We start from the raw sequence: 27,987 nt of genomic DNA, 5'->3' as shown, positions 1-27,987 counted from the left end.
CAATTACCCTCTTCTTGTGCTGGTTCTCCCTCAGCTGTGAGGGGCTGCAGTTCTCCTTCACTCCTGCCATTCACACAAGGAACAACCTATGGCTGCAAAATCCAAACTCTGCTCTGCACTGAATATCCTTTTCCTTTGGAAAGCCCTTTTTCCCAGCTGTTCTGCTGAGATTCTCCCTTTCTCTATAACCCCCATATCTCAGACCTGAGGCTTTTTCTGCATAAAAATCCCAAGTTCATGTTCACTTGACTGACAAGAATCCCTTGTTTTCCTGTTCAGACAGAGGAACACAGCTAGACTCAGGACTGAGTAGATACCTATAAAAATCCTTCAAACATGCCCAGAATCCACTGGAAAAGTGTGGAGTTGATGTTAGCGCAGAGTTCAGAGCGAAGCTGGGCCTGATTCCGAGGAACAGACACGGCATATCTGCAAATTCCCACTGAAATCAGTGTAAAGAGCTCATGCTTAGATTTTATCCACTCAGCCAAACCCGAGAGCTCAGCAGGATTAGATAGGAGAGGAGAAATTGGGCTGTGCAGCCTCTTGGCCACCCAGGTGTGCAGACAAGGGGAATTTGCCAACTCAGCCTGCCCAGAGCAGGCAGATGAAATCCAAGGCCTATTTATTCAAACCATCAGCACTCAGGAACAGCAGAATGTGGAACAGGATTGAGGATTCTGGACTTGGCTGTTTCCTGAATATGCCTGAACATACGTGGTGTGGAAGGGTGGTCAGAGCAAGGCACTGGTTACACCAGGCTGAGGCAGCAGAGGATTCCTGCACTGCATCCAGGGACAGGCAGGCAGAGTTTCCAGGGAATCCTCCTCACCCAAGACTAAGGAAGCAGCAGGAGTTGCATTACTTTAACCCAGGAAAAGAGTAAACATCACTGCCTCCCTACAGAACTGCCTTTCTGCAGGTTTCTGTGAGCTGCTTTGAGGTGTTCTCACCCACCTTTACAGTCAAAAATGTCATTTTTAATCAAGTCATTTTGGAATGCCCAGAAAAAAGCATCAGAAAATGGTATCCCTACTGTAAAATCCTGGGGAAAATCAAGGAAGTTTTGCCTTTTCTGCTGTGTTCTGTTTATGGAACAATTTCTATACAGTATAATTTAATTTCCACACAAACTCCATTGATTTAATCCCTATTAAATTCTCAGGATTTGTCTGTGAGGGTTGTGCTGCAGCTCAGCCTTTAGGACTGGCTCCTGATTAGAACCAGAAGTCGTGGCTCTATGATTAATTCCCTGTATTATGGGAGCTGTCCCCAGAGGCTCCCATCAGGGAGAACCCTGGCATATAAATGGAATACGAGCCCAAAATCCGAGCAGGCAAAGGGAAAAAGGAAAAACAACCAGGAGATGAAATGCAGGAAGCATCTGGTCACTCAGCAAGGCACCAGCAGAGATGCAAAAATTCTGTTCACAAGTTCCTGGTGTCAGAATTGCCCAGGGATTTGGGGTTTTTAAACACCTTCCATGGTTCTAGCACTGAAAAAATCCCCAGAGGCAGAAATGATTGATACAGTACAAGCTGAAAAGGGGACAGATCCCTTCAACATAGATCCCAAAAGCCTAAGAGCTGTTTTGAGCAGCTGCTGTGGGTGTCTCCAAGGCCAGTGAGGCTCCAGACCAGTCTGGTCAGTCAGAGGTCCTTCAGGGCCACTGTGCTGCAGCAGGGACAATTTTTCTGCCGATGACACTCCCAACCCAAAGCAGAACTCACATGATACAAGTCGTAACAGCCTTCCTTAATTAGATCTAATATGCCCATGTATATTTTTCCACAGCACAAATATTTATATTTTGCTGATATTTCTAAACTCATACATCTGACTTTGTTAGAATCAGCCAGGCTTTAAAATAAGCACTAGCTGGAATGATTTGTTAGGCCAGAACTCTTAGTATCATCCTGCAAATATTCCCAAAATTGTCTTTAACAGCTCCAGTGACAGGAGAAGGAATGAGCCCCAGTGAGCACAGAGTGTCTGATCAGGGTCTGGGCTGCTTTGGACTGCATACATTTCTCCTGGATCCATTTTCCTGTCACACAAGTGTGTGTGCAAGTTTCATGTGTGTCACATTTTACCCCAGCAGTGGTGAATTCCCCCGGGATACTGGGATTGTGCTGGAAATCCACGATCTCTCTAGAAGGGGAAGGGAGAAATGCGATGGTTTGGGGCCAGCTCCAGCTCCTGCCCTGCCCACCCTCATCCAGCCTCTGCACAACCTCCCGGGGCACGGTTCTGTCCTGCAGCCTGGGCTGCACAAAGGGGAGCAGCAGCAGGAGCATGGGCAGGCCAGGGATGAATTACCCACCCAGGAATTGGACAGAGAAGATGCAGGACAGGACTTTGTGTGGCATCTCTCAGGCCTTTCCTCTGTGCTGCCTTTGGCAATGAGACTGGATCCTCTGGAGTGTGAGCAGTGTGCAAGGCTGTGTAAAAAGCTCACTCAATATGCAGCCCCATATGATCCTTTTTGTGGCAGGAAAAGTGTGAATCCAATTTTAACTTCAAACCCAAACTCATTCCTGCCAGGGACAATATTTTCTATCTGTCAGTGTTAAAGCTGTGTCTCTCCCCTTTGCTGATTTCCACAGGGCATCCCAAACCCAGCTACAGGAATGCTTTCCCTGCACAGCACTCCCAGAGGAGCAGGCAAAGGTTTAAGCAAAGGGACAGAGTTCATCCCCTTCAGAAAGGGAAAGCAATGCCCTGAAGTTCAAGCTCGCTTACGATAAATCCTCTGGATTTGCACCACGGCATCTGAGAGCAGACGTGCTCTCATCCTCACAGGACACAGGCTGGTCAGTAATGGATGGAATAAACTTGCAGTTTTCTCCCTGCTCCTCAGTTTTGGTATTCTCCTATGTCATCTCTGCTGCAGGAAGGATGTAATTATGGTTGTCGTTAGTGTGAGGAATTATTTGTGCAGCAGCAGTGCCTGGAGACCAATGTGGTCTCTGCTGTGTGTAACAGGAGAGTCTTCCTCAAAATTCCTGAACAGTGAAGAAAAGTTAAGGCACTTAATTTGAACCCCAGGGTGGGAGCAGTTTTAGGGCTCTGCTCTGCTGCATGACAGGACCACATGCTGTCATTCCTTTCCCAAAATCTCCAAGATTTCCATAAAGGATTTCCTTTCCACCCCCACTGCTCCTCATTGAACAGGACTTCTGTAACTTCTTCCTTCTGAGGTCTGGACACTTTCTTTTGACTTGGGGCTGGCATTTGCTCATGACTGATTCATGCCTTTCTCATGCCAGCACCACTGCAGCACTTTCCCTTCCCAGGACTTCTGTCCCCAGTGCATTTACAGACCACTGCTGTACCTCCCTCTTGCTTTTGCTGGGACAAACAAATCCCTTGTGATTCCTTCATACCTTCCTTCTCCTGGTTATTCCTTAGACCTCGACTGCACCTGATTCCATCTGAATCTGCCTATTCTCAGCATCACTGGAGTGGCACACACAGTGTTCCCAGGGCTGGGCTGGAAGTGCCCTCCTGATGCAATCCCGGGATTGGGATTATTTGGCTTTTTTAAGTTCTGGTGAATCAGAAAAATCTGTGGTGTTAATTGACTCCAGTCTTTGTGTCAGCATTGCCCAGCCTGGCTCAATCAGTTGTCGTGCCACTGTAGGATCTCAGGCATTTCACCTCTCTGTACCTCAGCTTCTCATCCGTGGGACTCAGAAAATCCTCTGCTCCCTCCCTGCCTGCTCTGGTCCAGTTGCAGCGATGTTCTCCCAAGCTGGGAATGACTTTGGCTTTGTTCAGGAGCAGCAGAGATCTCAGTGCAGGCCTGTCCTGCAGTGCCATGACATGGACAGAGATCAGTGGTTGTTCCCATCACTGTCCATCACTAACATCCCACAGCCTTCTGCCTGTCCTGAGACATGGGCACAGTTCCCAGCCTTTGGGGTCCTGCACGTATTTGCAATGTGGCTTTGGAGAATGGTGGGAATGTTTTCCCACAGACCAAAGGCCATTCCAGAGGACAAGACAGAGTGTGAAGGCTAATAAGTTTTCCAGGGGTTTGCAGCAAGTGCCCTGGAGGAGGAGGAGGAGAAGGCAGAATGCACGTGTGCCTGTGGAGCTGCTCCATGGATCCACACAGCACTGCCAGCGTTTCAGCAGGGCCTAAATACCAGATGGCTTCTTGCATAAGCCAAACTTGATGTGTTTAAAACCCAGCAGCCAGTACAGGCTCAGGACCCTGCTCTGATTCTCTCTTTTATCCATCCGTTTCTTACCCTATTGCAGTGTGGGGTTCTGTTGTTTCAAAACTAACACCTGCAGGCTTCCAAAAATAAAAAAAAAATCATTAATTAACATAACCATAAGCCACAGTAACTCCACCCTGTGAGCAGCCCTTTGCTCACCACGTGCAGTTCTGTGCCAGGCTAGGGCAGTTCGGGTGGCAGGGCAAACCTTTGGAAATGTGGGATGTGGAAGGTGTGTGCACTCCGGCAGGAGGAGAAATGTGAACAGAACACGGGGGGGTAGCAGAGGAGCAGAGAGCTGAGCAGACCCCCAGGTCCTGACAGACCATTCTCCCAAGTGCCACCGAGGTCTCTCCTTACCCACATCATCACCTCAGCTGTTTTCAGGTCCCTAGGGCTCCATTCTGTTTGAACTGAGCCTCCACAAGGTGTGTGCTGCTTTCCCAGCCTCTCCTACCGTACAAGAGCCAGTCTGTGCTGCCCCCACGTTTCCATCGGTGCCTCATGCCCTCCCCAGGCTCCTCTCACCCTGCCCGGGGGTTTGGGGTGGCTGCAGAGGCAGCAGTGTCTGATACAGACCCGTGCAGGGCTCAATGGATGGGCAATGCCCTGAGGAAACGAAGGGCTCTGGTGTGCCATCAGATCAGGGATTAAAGGAGAGTGGTTGTGCTCTCACCCTGTACAAACAGCAGGGTAAAGTGCTGCAGTTAACTGGCAAACAACTGTAAAATGGCACAGTCTCAGGCAGGGCTAATTTCATATATCACAGACTATGATATGCATGGGGTGGGGTGAGGGGACCTTAAAAATCACTTTGTTCCACCCCCTGCCGTAGGTAGGGACACCTTCCACTAGACCACATTGCTCCTTCCACAAGGCCACATTGCTGGCCTTGGACACTTCCAGGAATGGGGCAGCCACAGCTTCTCTGGACAATCTGTGCCAAGGTCTCACGAATTTATGATCCAGGACACTTAACGTTCATTCCTGGCTCTGCCAGTGACTTTTTGTGCAGCCTTGAGAAGCCACTGAACTCTCAGGCAGGGCTGGTCATTCCCTGTTTATCCTCTGCCTGCCCATTCCTGGAGCTGTTTGGAATAGGAGCCATCTCCCAGGGTGTTTTTGCCCAGCACAAGCACAGGGGCAACTTGAGGGTTGCTCATCCTGTGTTGGGAGGAGGGAATTTCCCCAGGAATTGTGCCCAAGTCCTGCCCTTGGATATTCACCTTCTGTTCTGACTCAGTTAAAGGGTTATGGAGATAAGGATACTTCTAGAAGAGAAACATGTTCAGAAACCTGAACATTATCTGTGACAAAGTTTTCTTAGCATATGAGATCCTAATCAGCCATCTATTATTTAGTGAGAAGATACTGAGGAGAGATCTCTCAGCTGCTCTCTGCTCTGCTCAGCAGATAACAATCAGCTCACATCGTCCTCTTTAAAAACTCTCAACTTCGGGTACAATCAAACCCTGCAAGTGGAGTCTCCTTGGCTTTATTCCTTCTCCTTACCCAGAAACCCAGAGCAAATCATTAGAGGTTTCTGTGCCTTGATTTAACTAATTGTAAAATAGTAATAAGAAATGCTCTTCTGAGGTAAGGCTGAGAAGTGACAAATCTCCACAAAGAGTTTCGTAAGCCGTGGATAAAGAACGTGCAGGTGCCTGAAATGTCAGCAGAAAATCTCTCTGAAATCCAGTTCAAAGCAGCTGGATGTAAGAGTTGCAGCTTTTGAAACTAGGAAAGAACTATTTATAGGACATAAAGTGCTCTGGTACTTGTGAAACACAGAGAGAAAGAGTGTGTGCTCTGCAGCCCCAGAACCCAAACCAGTGCATCAACAGGAGCCTGGTGGGACACGTTGTAGGGGTTTGTGTGGTCCCAGCCCTGCAGCCCGAGCAGGATGGGGGGAGTGAACCCCAAAGTGTGTCCAGAGTCCTGTGGCATGGAGCTGGCACTGCCTGCTCAGCCCTGCCCACTCCCGGGGACACCTCTTCTCCTTCCACTCCTGACAGCCAAAGGTGCAAAGGCCACATTAGCCACGGGCTGTTTTCAGGGGCAAAGAGGTGTGTGAGGTGTCTGGGAGGCACAGAAAATGTGTGATGTGGTGACCAGAACCTGAGAGCAGCAGAGGAGCACAGCTCCCTTTCTGTGCCCTTGGCTCTCTCAGTGCTGTCATTGTTTGATTTTAGGCTGCTGGGACAGGTGCAAATCTGCTTCCAGATCACAGCCGGGTGCATGGCAGGCAAATTTTCCCAAGAGGCTGCAATGACAAGAACCAGCTCTTGTCTTTCAATGCTCCATAGAACCGGGGGCTCTTCTGCAGCACCTGACGGGGCCTTTCCCCCTGTGCTGCATCTTTGTGTCTGCCTGGACAGTCATTTAGCAAGTGCCATTTGTGGCAAGAGGATTCTTAAAAGACAAAGGGATGAAAAAAAAGCAGTTGAAATGAGTTTTGGTTTTTGAGCAAGCTCACAGCCTTGGTTGGGTGCGGGGGCAGTGCAAGAGTGGAGTGCAGGTGTGAGAGGCTGTTGCTTCATCAGCCGGAGTGAAAGGATGCACAGGCTAAACAAAAAGATGCAGAAGGCAAATGAAAAGGTGCTGAAGTTATATTAAAAAATGCACAAGTTATACAAAAAGATGCATGTGCTAAACAGAAAGATGCAGATCCTAAATTAAAGATGCACAAGGTAAATTCAAAGATGCCCAAGTTGTATAAAAATATGCCCAGGTTAAATAAGAAGGTGAGCCAGGCAGGCAACCTGAAGCCTAGAGGACCTGGTCCCCTGATAAGTTTATTCACCTGCTCTTCTGGGCATGAATCAGTGTGCTTTAGAAAAGTGCTCATTATCTCCCTAGGTCAAGGACATTTGTTAGTGCAGGAGCTGAGAAACGTGCCATGAAGCCCAGGTTTCCTCCCTCTGGCTGTACCTCAGTGGAGTGAGGGAGGCTGGGATGAATTTCTGGAATATTAGGAAATTCAAGAATATTCTTTTCACATAAACAGCAGGAGCTTCAATTTTTACCTTAGTGAAGGAAATGAGGACAGCCTGGAATTTGTGGCTTTTTATGGACAATAATATTGAAGATTCAATGAAGCTTCTGCATGCCCCCAGAGGCACAAAGGGCAGCCCTGGGATGAGGCTGGAATGCATTCCCTGTTTGCCAGAAGAGCCTGGGAAAGGTGAGGAGCTGCTGGGAGCCATCAGGCAGGTGACAGCAGCCACCAAGGCCTCTGCAGCCACTGCTCCCCTGCCACCGAGCAGGGCCCACCACAAACAGTGGCTGTGACTGGAGTGCCCGAGCCAGGGGCGATGGTTTCCGGATGTCACAGGGCCAGGGAGGCTCTGGGAAATCAGGGAACACAGGAAAGGGATGGTGTGGGGCCAATTGGCTGCTGCAGAAGCATGGAAAGAGGGATGCTCTGTGACACGGCAGTGCTGCTCTTGTGGGATTTGGTTTTCATCCGGAAAGCCTGAATTATGCTCTAATTGCATAAGAATATCAACTTTTATTTAATAGAACTGAATTTCTTAAGATTGCAGGGAAGAGCTTGAAATGGTATCTCAAAAAGTTTGAAAAATCAGTTATAAATACAATTCTATGTTCAATTAAGATTATCTTCAATTAAAGCATGGGACTGGAAAGCAAAACTCCTCATGGCTTGCTGTGTGTGTAAGGATCATCAGCACCTGTCGTGAATAAAACTGTGAAGACCAACAGCAGGGTGGCTTTAGGAGTCCAATTTTAGTCTGTGAGTGAGGAACTGGCAAGGAAGGGTCAGGCAGAGCCTGAGGGGCCAGGGATGGCCAAGGATGAGTTTAAAAAGGAGATGTGAGCAGGACCCAAGGCAGACACACCTGGGGGTGCCCCGAGCCCCAGTAATTGTGGGATGGAGGAAGAGCAGAGCATGGGGCCAGTTAGCCCTGCCACCACTCGGGAGGGGAGGGGTGGCAGCTCCGGGACAGGTACGAGCTCATCTCTTTAAAATGAAAGCTGGCAAAGCCCCAGCAAAAGCGTTTTTGGGAGATGGGGTCAGACGCGTTCTGCCCCCCCGTTCGCTCCCTATTCTTCCCTGCCCCACAGACCATGAAAGGAGCAGGGGTCGCACGGCGTTCATTAATTCAGGGTGACAATAGGACACCTGGAGCAGCACCTGTCGGAATAGGATGCAAATGAGCCCGGGGAGCTGCTCGTGCTCGCTGCAGCCCTAATGAAGCACTAATAGCTCTGCTAATGCCTCGCACGGCATTCACGGGGCATTGGCTCAATTGCAGTAATTAATGCGCCCATCCGAGCTGCAGCTCCCATTCACAGGCACTTCCCCACGCTTTGCTCTCGCTGTTTGTTTTTTAAACGCACAAAACCGGGACTTATTATATTTGCAAACAATGGTCTCGTGGAGATGCTCTGATTTACTGCAGAGATAGAGGGGGATGATGTTTGAAAGCCTAAATTAAAGCAGGATTTCCTTCTGTTTTCTCAGAGGAAAGGTTAACATTTGCTAATAACTGTCAGAGTCTGCAAACGGTCTCACTGTCATATGATGGATTTTTCTGATTGCTTTTAATCAAGGTTTTCAGATATCGTGGGGTGTAAACAGAGAAATGAGCTGAGCGCTCATGATTTGAACAAACCTCAGGAGATGTGACTCAGATAAGGAAAAACTGTTGTGACAATGAAGTAATAGCAGGCTCTTTGCTGCTCGAGTTCCACTTTTTATCATTATTATTTTAGCGTTCCCTGTTCCATACCTGTGGCTGACAGAAACTGCTCAGCAGGGATGGACGTGTGCTTGCAAAGGCTGTGTGCGAGGGTGGAGGGCTCTTTACCCCACAGAGATATTAAATTACTGCCCTATCTACTTCACCTCCCATACCTGGGGCCTTTTGCCTCTTCAGGGAAGTTTAGATGATGGAAATGAATTAGAAAAAGTCACTTTGCATGTTCAAACCAGAGAGGTGGCAAAGGTGAGGCTGGGGATATGGAGATGATCTGTCCATGAAAATTATTAATTCTTGCTGGATGCCTCCAATCGAAAAGGGGATAAATGAGGAGGTGTTTCAATACCCCATTTGAAATAAAGGACACAGAAATGATTCCCCAAAGAGAATTGCAGGAAAGGAGGAATCTGTGCTGGAGAGCTGAGCTCTGATAAAAGGCATTTTGTGCCATCAGTTTCTTTGCTGATAGGACCTAAAATGTGAGAAGAACTTTTGTGGAGCTGCAGCAGGGCCTGCATTTCTCAGCAGCTCAGGACACTGACATGTGAGATGTTGTTTTTGTGTGTTGTTTTTCTCTCGTGCCAACTCAGGGGGGATTTGCAAAGCTGCAGAAACCAAGTTTTGAGCCAAGCCGGTGGTTACCAGGGCTGCTGCTGGCACTGGGAGAGCAGTGGGCACTCCTGGTGCTCAGCAAAGCTGGAAAAGCCAAAGGAAAGCCGAGGGGGATGGAGGAGCCTGGCATGGGGTGAAGTGCTTGCAAACCTCCAGCTGACACAAGCTGTGTCCTCTCCCACGAAAAGCTTCATCATAATCTGTGCAGAACATCACTTCAGGATAAACACAATCCTGCTATAAATACCCCCGGCCATTTCCTGTTGTTCTTTCTGCAGTTTGCACAGGGCTTGTGTCTGGCTGAGGGTGTGACTGAATCCACACAGTCACACACATGCCCCCTGCTCTGTGCCCCAGTGAAAATGGCCTTTTCTGCCTAAAATCAGGCAGTTTGTGCCACTGAGCTGAACATTCATCCTTAATGTACCAGGAATATTCTTTATGGAAGGAATTCAGGGCAGCAAAACGGTAAATTCTCCTGCTGTTGAGATGAGTTGACTTGAATATCTACATACACTTAATTACAGTTAAATTAATTACACTTCATTACTTAATTACACTTTAATATACACTTCCCATCCCTGGGAGTGTCCCAAGCCAGGTTGGATGGGGCTTGGAGTAACCTGGGATAGTGGAATGGGATGATTTTTAAGGTCTCCCAACTCAAACCATTCAGGGATCCTATGCCGTGGTTTGTCACATTCATCCACATTTCCATCCCAGGTTATTTCAATTTGTACCCATTCTTAATTTTGACTGTCAAAGGAAATTGAGCACATTTAAAGCTGAATTGAGAGAAGCAGAAATGCAAACTCATCCTGGCTTGGTTTATGCCTGCTATTTACTGAATTTTGTGTTTTAAGTGGATTTGTTACTCCGGTGAAAATGGAAGCAGAAGTCACACTCCCGTCTGCTTGTTAATCACAGAAATACCTCAAGGAGAAAGGAAACAAACTGAGGGGAGGGCCCTGGATCCTCATGTATGAATTAAGTCTTTAGAGAACCAGACCGAAAGTTCCTGCAACTACAGAATTTTTAACTCAGCAATCTCATTCAAACCACTAATTATTTTTTTTCAATAGCACTGGCAATGTCCTTTTTGCTAAACAGAATGAACTGAAACCCTGGGTTATAAATACTTGGCTTAGGCTTTCTACCCAAACAGAGCTAAAAACTTAGTGTCATACATTAAAGATAACTTGGGCACATCCAAAGAAGATACTGTGATGTGTGAATCTTAATTTAAAAGTTCCTTTCCAAAGTGAAAAACAATCCCAGATTTACATTGCCCAGATTTATTAAGCTTGGATCTGTCTTTGTGCTTGGTTCTAATCAGAGTGTCAATCCCATTTTATGAAATTACATACATTATAAATTGTTCCTTCAGTTTATATGAGAAAATGGGAAGGGAATATTTCAGGAGATCATGGACAGACTGAAATTGCCCTGCTGGGGAAGGAACCAGGGCCCAGCTGGTCCCTTTGCTCCTGTCCACAAAATCAGACAGAAATACTCAGAAGCAGAATATCCTTTTAAAAGATCATTGTAAACCAATTTCCCTGTGCCTGCAAACCAGTGAGGCAGAGTGGGTGTGTGCAGTGTGTGTTTGGTGTGAGAGGCAAGGAAGGAAATGGGAATTGCAGGCAAAGCTGGGGAGAAAAGACCTAATGAATGAAACAGAGACAGAATGTTCTGTCTCTGCTCTGGCTTTACCTCCATGCTATTTTATATGAGCAAAGGCAAGAGAGTAGGATTTGAGAAGATTTAAATGAAGGATAAAATGTATTTGCTTGCCTGATTCAGATTTTCCCCTCTGAAGATGCCCCTGAAGAAAACCCCTTGTTTACATATCCCACTGTGGCTCAGCACCTGAGGCTGAGAACCCAAATTCTTGTTCTCTCAGCTTGATTTTGCCACAGTTGTGCTGTGTGACCCCCAGTAAGTGACATCCTTGGGCCTCCTGTGACTGTGTGTTACAGAAAGGTTGCTCAGAGATGAGAAAAGCGGCATGAAATCTGTCCCTAAAGGTGACCTTTAGCATGTGAGAGAGAAGCACACAATATTTTGACATGTTTAACAACCCCCAGTGGCATTTTTCCTCAATGGTACTGAAAACATTGTTTCCCCTGGTTATCCCTGAGGTCCCCTGGCATTCCCAAACAGGTTCTGTCTGGGGTGAGACATGGAGAAGGAGGAGGGGACAGCAAAGCATCTGCAATTACATCAGTGTAAGATAGGTAAAATGATCTGGCCACAGCCTCCACAGCCTCTGCTCCCCCAAACCTGTATTTATCTGTGTCATTAAAATGTGACCAATAGAGGCTTTTGCCCCAGCAGCTTCTCCTGCGAGCCGACTCCTGTTTCCAACCTGTTCCTCCCCACATCCCTGCAAGTGTTCAAGGCCAGGCTGGACTGGGCTGGATCAGCCTGGGATATTGGAAGGTGTCCCTGCCCATGGAAGGGGTGGAACTTGATGGGCTTTCAGGACCTTCCAGCACAAACCCCTCTGTGACTCTGCGATTCTAATCTTGAAGTGCTTTACCCATTTTCCCTCTTCCCCTTGTGGTAGTTTGGAATTTAGGAAAAAAAAAACACCCATGGAAGTGATGGCTCTGAGACAGGTTGTTGGGAGTTTCTTCTCTATTTGAGATCAGGCCAATAGCTAGCCAGTTTTGAGAAATGACAGCATTTTGGATGACTGAAAAGTAAGATCACCTTTGTGATATTGTAGTAGCTCCATCAGGTGTTTTGTTAGCAAGTCCCCAAACAGGCTCCAGGTCCATTCAAAGCTTTGTTCTGTGTGAGACAGATTTTTTTACTGACAATCCTATAAACATCATCTGAAGCAATGTTTGGGATCTCTTTGTTGTCCCCATGGAGGAGAAATTCCATCATCACCATCACCTCAGAGCCCCAGGAAGAGGCAGGGCAGCTCCCAGGGAGGCACTGCTGAATTGCTGAAATCTCACTCCTAGAGGATGCTGAGGAGGAAGGTGACTGTCAGACCTGCCATGAGGCACTCCTGCTTCTTCCCTTGGATGTTCCTATGGGATCTTCCCAACCACAGAGAACCTATGCCTTCAGAGGGGCCCTACTGAGCTCCCTGAGTGCTGGGAGGAAAATCAGCCCCCCCAGAAAACTCAACTCAGGTTTGCAAGAGCTGTTCAGGCCAGTCTGTGTCAGGTAAACCAGGAGGATCCACTTTTCATTTGGTCTCTCTGAGACTTCCATTGTCCTGCCAGGATAAGAATCTGATGTAGTTTGAGTCACCATGATATCAAAATGCCAAATATTATTGATAGTGAGGTACCTGTGCAGTCAAATGGCACCACCAGGGCCATTATTGCTTATTTCTGAGCATCCAATTGCTTTTTTAGGTGTTTGTATAAAGTATTAAAAATATAATCAAAAGTTTACAGACTACAACAGGTTGGATATTGGAAGTTTTCCAGGACAGATCCTGTGTGAGTTGGAATCACTCTTGCATTCACACAAAGCACACAAATACACAAAGACTTGCAGGGAAGGTTGGATCACACATCACCCCAAAGGCAAAGTTTCCACAGGTTGTGGGGAGCCTTAATTTGGGCCTGTCCACAAAGGCTGTGACAGAACCCACTGTTTGTACCAGGGACATGCACAGGAGATTCCTGTGCGATAGAGTCTGACCTTTTCCTACATGGTGCCTTTTCCTCAGAAAGATGCAAATGGTTCCAAGCCCTGCTGTTCCTGGAAAGGCTGAGTTCTGACAGGCTGCCCTACTCGGTGCCTACTCAGGTTTTTCAAGTTTTTCTTTAAAATTCCACTTGAGCTGGAAACTGATTGCAATATTTTAAGGCAACTGAAAAGGTTAAAACTGCAATGAAACACTCAGAATATCCAAAACAAACTTTGGTCAATTTAAGGTGGAATTCTCTGGATAATTGTTTTGACCTTCTGTCCAACATTAGGATTGAAAATTTTTCCCCAACCTCCAGAATTTTGAGGGAATACAACAAAGATCTCCCACCACAATCTAAGCTTTTCTACCTCTTACCCCATGGCCTTGACACCCTTTTCCCCCCTCATTTTACACAGAAAACTTTGGCTAGTGCTGAACAAACAACTTTGCTGCCGAGATGGTAAATGAGCCCCCATTTCCCAAATGTCACTGTAGTACTAAAACCACAAGACCATCTTGTGGGCGCTTCCTGGCCATTTCCTGCTTGCTTGAAAGCTGAGGAAATGAGGTATGCTGAGGTGTGAACTCTATTTGTTTCTATGGGGAGAGCACTGAGAGACAGAGATACAGCCCATGCCCAAGGTGCCGGGCTCAGAAAAGAGAAAAAAACCCCTGAGAGCCCATGCCCGAGGCATTTATAAATTAACATTAAATAATTCATCTGGATAAACCTGCAGGGATGGCCTGACACTGTCAGGGCAAAACATGGGCTTGGCTTAGGACTGGTGTGCCTCAATTGATTCTCTTTGGGTTTAAGCCCTCGGTTTCACTAAAATCAGGAATGGGTCCTTGAGGGGTGGTTGGTTGTTGATTTGGTTTGGTTTGGTTTGGTTTGGTGTGGTTTGGTTTGGTTTGGTTTGGTTTGGTTTGGTTGGGCTGGGTTTGGTTTGGTTTGGTGTGGTTTGGTTTGGTTTGGTGTGGTTTGGTTTGGTTTGGTTTGGTTTGGTGTGGTTTGGTTTGGTTTGGTGTGGTTTGGTTTGGTTGGGTTTGGTTTGGTTTGGTTGGGCTGGGTTTGGTTTGGTTTGGTTTGGTGTGGTTTGGTTTGGTTTGGTTTGGTGGTTTGGTTTGGTTGTTTGGTTTGGTGTGGGTTGGTTTGGTTTTTGGGTTTGGTTTGTTTGGTTTGGTTTGGTTTGGTGTGGTTTGGTTTGGTGTGGTTTGTTTGGTTTAGTTTGGTTTGGTGTGTTTTGGTTTGGTGTGGGTTGGTGTGGTTTGGTTGGGTTTGGTTGGGCTGGGTTTGGTTTGGTTTGGTTTGGTGTGGTTTGGTGTGGTTTGGTTTGGTTTGGTTTGGTTGGTTGGTGTGGTTTGGTTTGGTGTGGTTTGGTTTGGTGTGGTTTGGTTTGGTTTGGTTTGGTTTGGTTTGGTTTGGTTGGGCTGGGTTTGGTTCGGTGTGGTTTGGTTTGGTGTGGTTTGGTTTGGTGTGGTTTGGTTTGGTGTGGTTTGGTTTGGTTTGGTTTGGTGTGGTTTGGTTTGGTTTGGTTGGGTTTGGTTTGGTTTGGTTGGGTTTGGTTTGGTTTGCTCTGCAGTGCTGCCGCTCTCCTGCCAAGAGAAGAGCAGCAGGACCATCCCTGGCTGTGACCATCCCTGGCTGTGACCCAGCCACAGGGACAGTGTGAAATGCCAACCCAGTGACTGACAGGCCATTGAGGTGAGCCCCAAACTCCTTGGGCTGGGATGGCCCCTTCTCCATACCTTGAGAAACCCAAGTTGATTGCAATTTTTTAATCCTCTCAAGAGTTTTAATGGCCAGCAGGTTCTCCCTTGGGCCCCGCAGGCAGAGCTGGGTCTCTGCAGGATGGCTGCTGCTCACTGCAGGCAGCACTGGGAGGCAGGCTGGGTTATTAGCAGGGAAAGGTGATTGATTTATGAGAGCAGAAGTCTCTTGCTTGCTCTAGCACAGGTTATTCTCCAAATGCAAACTCTCTTTCACTTCACACACACAAAGTGGCCGAGTGCTGTGTTATGAATGGGCCCCTTTGTTACCCCAGACCCGACACGACAGACTGTTTAGTTCATGTCTGTGCTTTAGCGAAGGAGGACAGGGTCTGCAAGACAGATGTGCCCTTTAATTGCAGGGAAATATTAGAAGATCGTTAAGCCGTTCCTGACAGGGCTTTCCTCTGGCTCAGGGAGTGGGGAGTTGTTTTGGGAAGGCCAAGGAGCAGCCCTGTCTTGCCAGCCCCACAAACAGGACCTTGTCCTGCTCCCTCACCCCAACACTAAACAAAACCAGAGGAGGCTCAGTCAGAAGCCCCACTTTGCTGCCAAAGCTGCAGAGCTACATCTCAGAGAGAACCCTCCCTACATTGCATCTGATAAAAGGCTTTTCAACACAGCTCAGGGGACTTGCCCTGCTGGAGATAAGAGCAGTGCTATCAGCTCTGCTGAGAACATGGAGATGTGCTGAGGGTTCTGCTTCTTATTTGTGTTACTGAGCACGGTCTGAATGTAAGAAACTCTCCAGCAAAAGGAAAATGCGCTGCAGTCAGCTTAGGAAAAACTCCAAAGTGCGGGGGAAAGGCAGATCTGCTCTATAGGACAGAGAGCTTCAGGGCAGCCTGGGGTTTAGTCTTGCTTTAATTACACTGACAGAATGATTTGGAGCAGTGTTTGGGTGCTCTGAGTTGGTTCATATGCCTCAAAATTACTGGAACAGCCTCATCTGTGTCTGCAGGGCACCTCTGAGATGGTGGCTTTGTCTTTTGGGATCATTGCCGTGACAGAACTTGACAACTTCCTACTTCAGTTGTCAACTCAGAGCTAATGATTTTAATTTAAGATACAGCAAAATAAACCAAAACAAACCCATCACATTGATTGTACAGGTGGGGATCTGCTGAGGGATAATGTGAATCCCATAGAGGTCTGAGCAAAGCTCCTAAGGATGGCAGAAACCTGCAGAATCAGCCCCACATTACACTTGGGTACATATTTTTATCCACACCTCCAGCCCAGGAGAAGGATGCAGAGCTGAGTGACCTGAGCACTGGGTGGGCTTTCGGGCTGGGATTTGTCTCCTGGCAGCCCTAACTCCCAGCCCCCCCACAAACTCACCAGGAGCCTCTGCTGCAGCTCTTGCCTGCCCTCCCTGCTGCAGAACATCCAAAATCCCTGCCAGAGGCTCATCCACAGACCCTGCTGCACCAGACATTGGATCTCCCAGGCATAGAAAACAATCCCTGGGCACAGACTTGGACCATTCTGTGATTCTGGGACTTCTTGAGGTGGCAAGGGATCTCATTTATCTGAGGCAGGCTCAAAGCCCTTCTCAGTACCACACTGATAAAGCCAACAGCCTTTCTGTTAATGGCCACTGATAGGAGATTTTGGTGAGGGTTTTTTGCTCAGTCTCAGAGGACAGTTAGTTTTGCTTTGTCTATCAATCCTACCCCTGGGATAACACTTGGCTGTTCTGTGGCCTCCGTCTCCAAGGATTTTTCAAAATCTGAGCTCTTTGGGAGGCAGCATCACACACACAAGGAAACTGAAGCATGGGGACATTAATACAGCTGTGAAAGAGCCCCTTTTTCATTTTTATTCTCATATCTGCTGTTGGGTGTGCCAGGAGCCAGTATTCACTACCTGGTTCTTGTAGATTCTTGCTGATTCAAGCCTGGTTCTTATAGAGAAGGCCTTGGATATGTTTATTTAGAGGGAATGTTTGTCCTCAGCAAGAGCTTCACTACATTTATGCAGCAGAGGCTTTTTCCCTGCTGCAGCTCCCTGGAACTGTTGGTGGGGTGGTCTTTGCTCTGCAATGTTTGATATCAGGAGGAAGAACAGCACTTTGTCAACTCCTTTTTGTATGGCAATGTTAACTTCAGGTTACAGCCCAGGTGCCAGGATGGGATTCAGCCTTTTTGTCCAAGAGGTAAAAGTGATGGCAATCCCTGAATTCTTCCAGGACCTTCTTTTTGCACCAAAGTTAAAACATCAGTGTTCCTTTGTAAAGAAATCAAAAGCCCCTGGGAACTTCCACTGGTGTAAACTGGGTTTTCCTGTTCAAATATCTCGATTGAGATTGACAAAGAAAATATCTCAGTGTAATCCTGCCGAGCTGTTTTCCTTGGATTGCCACGGGCAGGCTTGTTCACAAAATCTCTGCTTTTGCTATAGGCGTAGGCAGAAACAATCCTGTCCCTGGAGCCACAGGGGCTGGGCTCTGTGCACAAGGAAAACACAAATCCGTGCCCTCCCAGCAGGGTGGCAGAGCTCAGCTCCACTGCCAGGCTCAGGAGAGCAGCTGGGGTGTGGGTCAGGAGCCAGCAGAGGCTGGAGTGCTGCACAAGAGCACCTGAGTGTGCCCAGGGGCAGGGAAATACAAACCTGGGCCAATCACGAGATTTAAACCTGATATTTGAGAGGCATTTAAGGCACTGTGGCTCCCAGCACCTGTAAATGGGAGTGTGATTTGTGTGACTTCAGGTTCCTTGGGAATCTCTCCCTCAGGACCTTTCCATCCCAGTCAGAGCCATTTGTCTGGTGGACAGGCAGAGATCAGACTCCCTGTGCTGGATCATGAGCATGCATGTGTTCCTTGGGGAACAAAGTTCCTGGGAGTCCTGGACCACCACCCCCCTCCTCTTATCTCTGGGCCCCGTGTGATGCAGACCCAGCCCAAGTAACCTGCTCTGGGCTCAGACCCCAAGTTTGCACTCTGGATGTCTTGGTCACCCAGACCCTGAGCTCAGATTTAACCCAAACCTGGCTCAGGGCACAAATAGACTCAAGCCCTCACTCTGGAAAACCCAGGCCACATGTGGTTTAGGATTCAGCTGCAGAACTGTGCTGGACTTGTGTTTGCCCCCTCGAGAGTGTCCAGACCTTCACTATGCACTGTAGATGTCGGTGATGGATTATTCCTCATATTTCCTTTCAGCTGAGCCTTCCTGTGGCTGAGCATTCCCTCAAGAAGTGCTGAGGTGCTGCAGGCTCCTCTCCCAGGGAGCAGTGCAGGCTGTGCTCGCTCCTGGAGATGCTGCTGGGATCCTTTCATGCTGTTGTTTTTCCTCAGTCTGGGATAAGTCATCTTGGGCTGAAGGAGCTTGTTTTGTTCTCTGCGGATGGAAACAAAACAGCCCTCGATGGCCGTTTCCTGATGGGCTTCCTGCGATTGTGCAGGGAATGGTGTCAGGGAACAAAACAGGATACGGCAGCGGGCTTGTGAATGTAACAGGGACAATGGTATCAAAGTGGAATAAAAATAATGAATGGGCACTGCTGGAGCCTTGAGTCACAACCTGAAATATTTGTGTCTCCCAAAGCTGCCGCCTCCCGCCTCTTGAATTCCTGGGAGAACGCTCTTTTTACAGTTTCCAGCGCTTTGGCAGTAGGAACCAAAAGAAAAGGTTCTGTGGTTTGCACCTATTCCTTCGTCCTTTTAAGACTGCTTTCTGTCCTTTTCCAAGACAGCCTAAGAGTAGGCCCAGAGATGGGACAAACCTCTCATGGCAAACCTCCAGTGGTTTTGGGTTTCTCCATTTGTTCTTTTCCTTCCTAGGGCAAATCCTTTATATTGAAAAGCCTCAATTTATCTCTACATGTTGGAAACAAAACCAGCAGGATTGTCAGAGTCTCAGTTTTTGACATGAGTTAAAATACCCCCCAGAAGCTCTGGTTTGAGGGACAAGGTGCCACCATTGCAATGCAGATGCAGCTCAAAGTGAGCTCAGCTTTCCTCACACAAAATGCTGGGTCAGTCTGCAAAGTCCTGATGGAATATTTGCCACTGGGAAGAGCCTCTGGCAGCACATCAAGGCAAGGGGCCGGGCACTGGGTGCTCCAGGACAGAGCTGAGGTCAGCACAGCATTTCTGCATTTGTGCTCCAGGATTCTTGGGGTTTGTCGGCAAGCCAGACTCTGAAACCATCTTGCAGTTTCCCTCCCAGTTTCTTCAGCAGAGACGACCATAAAAATGCTACAATAATATTTACTGAAGGGTGCATGTTCACAGTTAGGCCCATGTGTCTCTGTTTACAAACACATCTGCTCAGAGCAAGGCAATTATTTTAAAAGCATGAGGGAAAAAAGAAATTAAATTAAAAGAAAGGTGAGCTAGGGCTGGGTGGATTTGAGTGCTCAGCCCGGGGAAGCAATCACCCAACAGTGTCCATCTCAGCGAGAAGGGGAAACAGCTTTGGAGGAGAAAAGCTGTGGCCACAGAGGAGTGGAGATAAAGACACAGGAAAGTGATTGAGGGGAGTGCTAATACCTGGCAAAGGCTGACTGATTTTCTGGGAACATGACATGGCTTGGAAAAGATCTTGTGAGATCATACAGTCCTCAGCCTGAGCAGGGTCAGGCTGGTTAATCCATAGAGGTGAATCCTTTTGTGTTCTGTGTGACTTCAGTCTCCTGGGAAAAGCTCCAGCTCAGGACTGTTCATCCCAATCAGAGCCATTTTCTGGCTTTTATCAGATACCAGATTTCCAGTGATTCAGTAAAATTACCTGCCAGGATAAGAAACCTGGCCCAAGCCATGCCAAAGGTAAAGCTTCCAGCACTCGGGACAGGTTTCACACTGAACCCTCCTCTTGAATTATCTCATGTGTCCTGGTTGGCAGAAGCAGGCAGGGAACAGGAGCCAGGGAATTCTCTGGGAATGGCAGCCAGAAGCTGTGGTTTATCTCAATGGACACACACCTCATCCCAGTGTCGGTCCTGGCAGGGTGGGAAGCACTGGGGAAGGCAGGAGTGCTCAGGGAATTCCACAGGATGGGGGTGGGATGAGCCAGCTGGGGACTGACGGGGCTGTTCCCTTCTCCAGGCACAGCTGCTACTGCTCCTGTTCCAAAGGAAGAGCTGAAGCACACTCCAGGATTTTGGGATGTAAATTATGGGGATGGGATGGTCCCCCCAGCCTCAGCTTTCACCACATTTACTTTCCAGAGGTCAAGGGGCCACAAAGATAATTTGGGCAGGTTCTTTTTAAATTCTACCTCCATTCCTGGGCTTGTGTTGAGACCTCAGAGAGGCTTTTCTTGGGGATTTCCCACAGTTCCAGGCCTGTTTTAATCCTCCTTATCATTACTCTTAATGCAGCAACTTGCTGGGAGGGAGAAACTGTCACCTGGTTATTCCCAGTTGGCTGGAAACAAACCAAAATAGGCCCTGAAACCATTAATGAGTAGTCTAGACTGAGGAAAAAAAAGTCATTGGTCCAAATCCTATAAAAGTGTGCCTGAAGTAAAGTGCTTTTCTGAGAAGTGAAGTACAGAGGAATGATTTATATTTTTATCCTTTTTGAGTCTGCTTTTGGGGATCTTGAGATGAAAATAATAGAGCATTGATTTTAGCAGCCTTCTTTTACCCACTTGATACGAAATTTCATGGGAATAGTGAACATAAAAATAACCCCCAAAAGATAAAGACTTTTTGATTTTTTTGTTCTGAGGAATTTTGCCAAATCATTTTGCTCCAATTTTGAGCTGTCTAATTTCAGCGTGGTTTTGGTGTTTTTCAGTGTTTTTGCTGTTTCTGCTGCTTTTACTCCTGCTTTGTTTTTCCCTTACATGAGTTGTCATATTGTGGTTTCCCATTTATTTGAATTATGAAGGAATTATGGAATATTTCAAGGCTGCTAAGCTACCCTTCGATGGAGTAGCCTGGGTGGAAAGGGAAGGAAAGGGGAGGAAAGGGAAGGAAAGGGGAGGAAAGGGAAGGAAAGGCAGCCTGGGCTGAGTGGGTGGCTCTTTGTCCAGGTCACTGTCCTGCTCTGTGGCTCTGTGCAAGTCTCCAGTGCAGACTGGGGCAAAAACCTGCAGTGTGGCATGCCCTAAAATAATTAAATGAAACCCCTCCTTTATTCCCACAGAAATCCTCAGATCTGCAGAGACTCGGGCGCAGTGTTAAAGGTTTGCTGCCTTCTTTACCCTGAGTGCTGCTGCAGCAGGAAAAGGGGCTTGGAGCGATCTGGGACAGGACAAGGTGTCCCTGCCCTTGGCAGGAGGCAGAATGGGATGAGCTTTAAGGTCCCTTCCAACCCAAACCATTCCATGATTCTGTGACAGCAGCCTGCATCTTGTCCCATCCCTCCTGGGGCAGGGACAGCTCTAGGCAGGGACTCCAGCAGTTGGGATGTCCCAGGGCCAGCAGCAGCAGCTCAGCGGGGAAATGCTGTGAGCAGCACTGTGGGACACTGGGCAGTGCTGCATGTGGGTACAAGGGGCAAGAACCAGGCACCTTGGAAGTGACAGCTCTCATCCTGCTGGACTCACCAATGGATCTCCAGCTGCAGTCAGGAAAAGCTCCTAAGCAGGATTATGAAGGGCACAGGGGCACAAGATTGGATTGTGGTTGCTGGCAATCAAATGTTCATGATTACAGTTTTCAAGGGGAAGTTCTGGGGAGTCCCTGCCCCAATCCCACCCTGTAAGGAAGATGGAATAGCAGGAAAAAATGTCAGGAAAAATGGTCTGGAAAAGCTGCAGAGGGAATTCTTAGTTTGATTAGGAGCAAGGGAAGAGTGGATATCTGAGAGTGTGTCCAAAGGATTCCTGTCTGTGTCCCAGAGGCAGCACTGGCCGGGGCTCGGTGCCACACAGTGTGCACAGTACAGGGCAGTAGAGGAGGAACAAGGCCAGGAGAGGGGAATGATCCCTAAAGGTGATGCCAAAGATCAAGGGCAGGGATGAGAACACTCTGTCTTCCAATCCAGTGCCTGATCCCTCCTAATGTGCTGCCCCAAGATCAGCACAGACCCTGCTCCTTTTTGAATTTCTTATTTGACTCATTTTCTTGTAAGTCTGATGTTATCTCTGTGCTCGTATGAGATGCTGGCAGCAGCAATGTTGACTTGTAACATTGCAGTGCCAAAGTCATCTCTACTCCAGGGCTGCTCCTTGGTGCAAACCCTGGGCCGTATTGTGAGGCTGCTGACCTCTGATTTTGGTGTTTTATATCACCAGGTCTGGGCTCTTCAGGTCTATGTTGGCAACATTCTCTTTACAAAAATAATTCAGGAGTGATTTTCTCACAGGACCAGGAGTGGTGAAATTTTGGGGAGGGGGGAAAAAGGAAAGAAAATCGCCACCCCTCTAGCAATGGAGTCATCTCTCCATGGCACAGTGTACAGTGGTTCAGGTACTCAGCACTGCCTTCTCTTCTAAGTCAGCCTTTGTGGAGGAGGATGAAGCTTTGATCTTTAGCAATGCCTTTTAAATGTGGTTATGGCCAGAAAAGTGAATGTAGAGAGCTAAAAGTTGATGTTCAGTGAAATCTCATTGCGTGTACATGGAATAACCTCACTTATTGGGGACACCTGGGGTGACAGCACTGACTGCTCACCTCACAGCCCTTGTTCCCCTGGCCTTTCTCCTTTCTCAAATGTCCTGTTCAGTTCATTAGCTAAGTGAAACATTTGCTAAAGTGTGTGTGTCATCTCCCCTTGCAAGGAGATCAGGAAAACTTGTTTGAAGCACTGGTGGCTTGTCAGCCCTCCCAGAATCTCAGACTGGCTGTTCCTGCCCTCAAGGCCAAAGCCAAACCGTGCTTCCTGCTATGTCCCACTTGCACCTGGGACCTGGGTCAGGATGGCTCATCCAAATAAAGGCAAACCTGATAATTCACTCTCTTACAGCTGGAAACTGCTGTATAAATAAGAGCCCCACCACAGATCCCTGCCTGAGGGATGCAGGAGTGTGTGCCAGCTCCTCGGGAGCCTCATTTGTGGCAGTCACTGGTGGGCTGCCCTGGAGAGGCTGCCCAGGGAGCTGGATGTGCTGCGAGCTGCCACGGCCACATTTATGCCAGGAATGTGATTAAAACCTGGAAAAACTGAGGCCAGCCTATTCCCAGAGGCACTATAACATAACATACATGGCATAGTAGCACACACAGCCCCTGTCTCAGCCTCAGGCTGGCCGGCCCAAGGCCACAGGCTGAGGCAGTGGCGTGGGGGGACTTGGCGGGCTGTGCCCTGTCTGGGCAGGCACGTGGGACACCTTGGAGTGTTTTCCCAGTCTCCAAACACTGAGTAGCTCTCGATTCCAGGGGAGAGAAGCTCAGTATTCCATGGAGCTGCTGCTCTCTGCCTCAGCCAAACCCCTCCTGAACAGGCTGGGCCTTCAAAGGTGGGCCTGGCCCGCCTTGCCTGGAGAGCTGAGCCCCACAGCGAGCACAGGGAAGGTTGGGCACGTTCCCTGCAGCCTGGAGCAGAGCCCTGGCCCCTTCCAGGACAGCTAGCCTGAGTTCCAGGCAGCCCTGGCCTTTTGCAGGGGGTCCCCAGACAGCAAAGGCTGCTTGCCCCCCGTGTTTTTCTGTGAGCAGTGGATGTGAGCACAGGGCTGAGCTGGTGGCAGTGGGGCTGGCTCAGTGCCACCCAACTTCCCTTGCATGTCACCAGCACCGCTGTGCTGTGCTCCTGGAGCTGAGCAGGTGTCACCAGCCCTATCTCTCCTCATCTGCTGGGGTGGCTCAGCTCCCCTGGGGCTGAGCCTTCGTGCTGCCACCAGCTCGGGTTTAGCTCAAACCACTCCCGGCCCAGGAGCTGCCAAGAGCAGCTGAAGCATTTGGACATCTCCTGTTTTCAGGACTGAAACTGTCCCTGCAGTGCAAGGCAGAGCTCAGTCCCAGTGCCCCAGTGAGGTTACTGCTGTCCCAGTTAACACCAGTTGCATGCAGGCAGGTCTGAGCAGCCACTTGGTCTTTCAAGGAAGATCCTTATCTGAGGTTCTCTGCCACATACTCTGTGTCACAGAGCAGTGTGTGCTTGCTTGTGTACGTAAAGTTGTACTTGGTGCAGCCCCAACCATTGATCTTGGTCCAGGGTTATTCTGTGGAGTGTTGTTAGGTTTGGGGGTTTTGGGGACGGTCAAAGAGATCCCTCCTTTCCAATTTCTTTACCACCAGAACCTTTCTTCAGAAGGAAAAGGCTTTAGGCAGAAAAAGCAGCCTGGAATTAAGAGAGCCTGACAAAGCTTGAATTCAGAAGAACCCCCCAACTGCTGCATAAGTCCTGCTGAGCTGCGAGCAAAAATCTTGTGAGCAGCCTCTCACTCTGATTTTGTGGGATAACTGTCATTACAGGTATTTTCTCAGATATTGTTTCCCTCAAATACCCCAATTTTGTGTATGGTTTTAGACTGGAAATCTCCAAACCCAAACATGCAGAATCTTTATCTGATGATTTTGCAGTGGTACTCACGTTTCTCTTGTCTCTGCCCAGCTGAGACAGGGTCTAGAGGGCCCTAAGCCAGTCCAGCAGCTCAGTGTGGGGTTCACCCACCACCTCAGGTAGGGAACCTGACACTTTCTGTACTGCAAGGAAGTAGAAATCTGCAGAAAATGTGTCATTTGGGAACCCCTGCCTGGGGTGAATCCTGACCTCAGTGAATCAGAGGAGCGGCAGCTCATGATCTCTGATGGGAAGGCTTGCTCCCTTTTAAGACTGAACCATCTCTTGTTTTTGCACCTTCCTTCACAGGCAAACTTTGCAGCCTGGAGATAATGCCAGCCCTTTGAGGGGTTTGTGACACAATTCACACCAATCCATCCCAAGGACACGTTCCACTCCCTACCTTACTCTAAAGCTGAAAAAGGGAGGGGTATTTTAGAAAGGTTATGAATCCACCAAGGAAAAGCAGCAGGAAAGGCTGGACACAGCGTGAGCTCCTTTCACCAACCACCACTGGGCAGTGTGGGGTAAAACCCTCCTTTTTGCTATCTAGTGCCTGTAACCAGTATGAGAGGTTGACCACAAATTGCAGCAAATGCTGGGCCTTCAGCGGGATTTATGCAGATGTTTGAGGGTTCCTCTGAATTCAAGCTTAGTCAGGCCCACTCCAATTCTAGGCCACTTTGGCTTGTTTGGGTTTGTTATGTGATCTGAGATCAGAGATAGAAAAGTGCTGATTTTTGTAGGCCTGACTGTCTCTAACTGGGTTAACTTCAGGCTGAGGGGGATTTTTGTGTTTACCCTCTCAATTATTGATGTTTTTTATGACAATATCAGGAGCCTGGTGGTATCTGATTTGTGTTTAGATTCTTGTGTCATTCCAGGAGCTGCACTTCTCTAAGCTTTCAGAATTTCTGTTTCCTTCCCTGGTTATGGAAGAATTTACAAAACAAACCTCTGAAACAACTACTGGGGGGCGGGGAGAGAGCAATGATCTATTATTTTTAGAAGCTCCCTGTTCAGGCTATGCCCTGTGAATGTTAAGCACGGGGGCTGAGCACACACCAGGTTTCAGCTGTGTGTTCAGTGACTCTCTACAGCCCACACAGCACTGCTGGATGGCTTTTGAGCTCTAAGTGCCCAGAGTAGGTGAGTCTGTAGCTTTGTTTTGGAGTCTGCTCCATCAGCTCACATTTAAGTGGGGGCTGCTTTCAGTGCAGGAGGTTCCTCCTTCGGTTTCTGCCCTGCCACTCATAAAGGCAGCTGTGTTGTGTGTGGTTAACTGAGCTCCCTCCAGAGCAGGCAGCCCTTGCCAGATGCACTTTGAGTCAGGCAGGGCTGTGCCAAAGCCATCAGGAGCCTGGCACTTCTTGCTTGGAAAACCCAAATACATCCACACGAGGAAATTGATAGTCAGAACTTTTTGTCAATATTTGGAGTTTCAGCAAGGGGAGGGGGGGCGGAATAAAAAAAAAAAGGATAAAAATTTCCTGTTTTTAAGCATTTCTAGAAATGCACCGTTGGGTAACACACCAGCCCTTCATTTCCCACAAAATAAACAAAAAGTGTAAAGTAATGCTTTTTTTCCCCCACCACAAACACCCATAACTGTGACCTGCTCTGGCTGCTTCTCCTTCAGCAGCAACCTCAAAACACAAACAGCACACAAATCCTCCAAAAGGAGGACCTTCACGTGCCACTCCAGAGGTGTTCCTGCTACACACCAGTTCAGTTTGGAGCAGCAGTGCAGCAGGTGGGCAGGTCACTCACTGGGACTGGGGCTGAAGCTGCTCACAGTGAGCATTGGGGTGCCACGGCCCCATGAGGTGCCACAGCCCTGTGAGGTGCCACAGCCCCTTGAGGTGCCACAGCCCCATGAGGTGCCACAGCCCCATGGGGTGACAGCCCCACGAGGTGACAGCCCCAGCAGGTCCTGTGCTGTTTTCAGAGCTCCAGTGAACCCGGGTGCTGCTCCCACCTAAAGCCAGCAGTCAGCAAAGCAGAGCAGAGCAAGCCCTGGTTTGCATAGGGGTTCCTGGACCCCAGGGCTCTGGCTCCCCTGGCAGGTGGCGATGGCAGCCAGCACGGGGCAGCTGGGGGGCCCTGCAGGTGCTCCCCAGCTCAGAGGGAGAACCAGAGGGCAGTTCCTGCTTTAGTCAGGGCTCTGAGGGCTGTTCTGTCTCTCCCCAGGAGGCTCTGTCGGTGGTGAGCGACGACCAGTCCCTGTTTGACCCCACGTACGGCGCGGCCGCGCAGCTCCCCAAGGACATGACAGCCTCCGGCAGCCCCGACTTTGGGCAGCCCCACAAGATCAACCCCCCGCCCCCCCAGCAGGAGTGGATCAACCAGCCCATGAGGGTCAGTGTCAAACGGGAGTATGACCACATGAACGGATCCAGGTAAGGAAAGACCTTTTCCACGCTTACAATCTTAATCACAGAATATCCAGGCTGGGAGGGATCATTGAACCCAACTCCTGAATCCAAACCCCGAGTCCAAACAAAGGCAAAGCACACACTGTTCATTTGTGCTTTTGTCCTGCACATCAACAAACCTCTCTGTGCAGGACCATGTCCCACTCTCCTGCAATTCCTTCTTTTGGGACACATTTTTAACAGCCTGAGCACCCTGCTCGTGTGGTTCTGCAGGATGTGTCCCTCCCCTTCTCCATGAACACTCCACAGACTGGGCATGAAACTGCCAGGGCAGAGCTCATGCTGCAAATGCTGCTGTAAATCCCATATTTCACCTCTGAGTTCAGCACCCCATGGATGTGCTGTGTTTCCAGGGGCTCGCAGAAGGGAACATGCAGGACTGATCGAAGTTTCTGCCAGTGAAGCACTGAAAGCTGCACTGCTGGGCTGCAAGGGCTTCACTGAAGGACATTTTTATTTGTGCTCTACCAGGGCATAAGCAAACCTCTGGAAATGGAAAGCTTTTGGATGGAGAAGGGAGAAGGAGGAGCCCTTTATGGGAGTCTGCATGATGCCTGTGCCCACCCTTTCTGAGTGGACAGAGGTGACACAGGGAATTCAAGAGTAATTGGAGGAGGGCTGTGAACCCCCACGGGGTGACTGGGGATGGTGTAACCCCCCCAGCTCACAGCCAAAGAACAGCCCAGCCCCTGCCATTTGTACTTAAAGGTGAATCATTTCCCTGCTCAATGCCAAATTGAATGGCTTGAAAACATTTTGTTATAGCAGCTCAGGTAGCCCCTTTTAGAAACATTACTACAAGACTACAGCCTGGAAACAAATTTCACCTTCTTGAACATAATTTTTAAGTGTAAAAATTTCAATATTTTCTCAATTTTAAATATAGATATTATATAGATACACTTTTTTTAAAATCTTGTAAAGTTCACATTAATTTTAAATGTGATTTGAATTTTAAAGTCACAAACATTAATAGCATTTGTAGTGTTTCACAGGGTGAAACTCTCAAGGGTTTTTCTACTTTAGGGTGCATTTAGCAGCACATTTTCCTGGTTTCTGAGAACACAGCAGAGCGCAGAGTTGGAAAGAGAGAGCAGCCTTGCACTTTCAGCCCTCTACAGAGAAATGATGCTGTTAAAGACATCAAACAGCAGCGTGT

The 27,987-nt window shown here is 48.4% G+C and overlaps 1 protein-coding gene across 3 annotated transcripts in view; it reads left to right on the top strand.

Moving 5' to 3' along the window:
• The window catches only part of FLI1 (Fli-1 proto-oncogene, ETS transcription factor), an 85,436-nt gene that overhangs the window by 20,784 nt on the left and 36,665 nt on the right, over positions 1-27,987 (top strand). For all 3 annotated transcript variants that reach the window (XM_088066755.1, XM_088066756.1, XM_005528430.3), the window contains one exon: positions 26,584-26,792. In XM_088066755.1, the coding sequence (XP_087922881.1) occupies positions 26,584-26,792 (209 nt within the window). The remainder of the gene's footprint in view (positions 1-26,583; positions 26,793-27,987) is intronic.

The sequence above is a fragment of the Pseudopodoces humilis genome, chromosome 25, assembly GCF_049639895.1.
Source record: "Pseudopodoces humilis isolate 2021_Gansu_Grassland_sample_001 chromosome 25, ASM4963989v1, whole genome shotgun sequence".
In the NCBI taxonomy this organism is placed as follows: domain Eukaryota; kingdom Metazoa; phylum Chordata; class Aves; order Passeriformes; family Paridae; genus Pseudopodoces; species Pseudopodoces humilis.
This window is presented reverse-complemented; position numbering and strand designations above follow the sequence as displayed.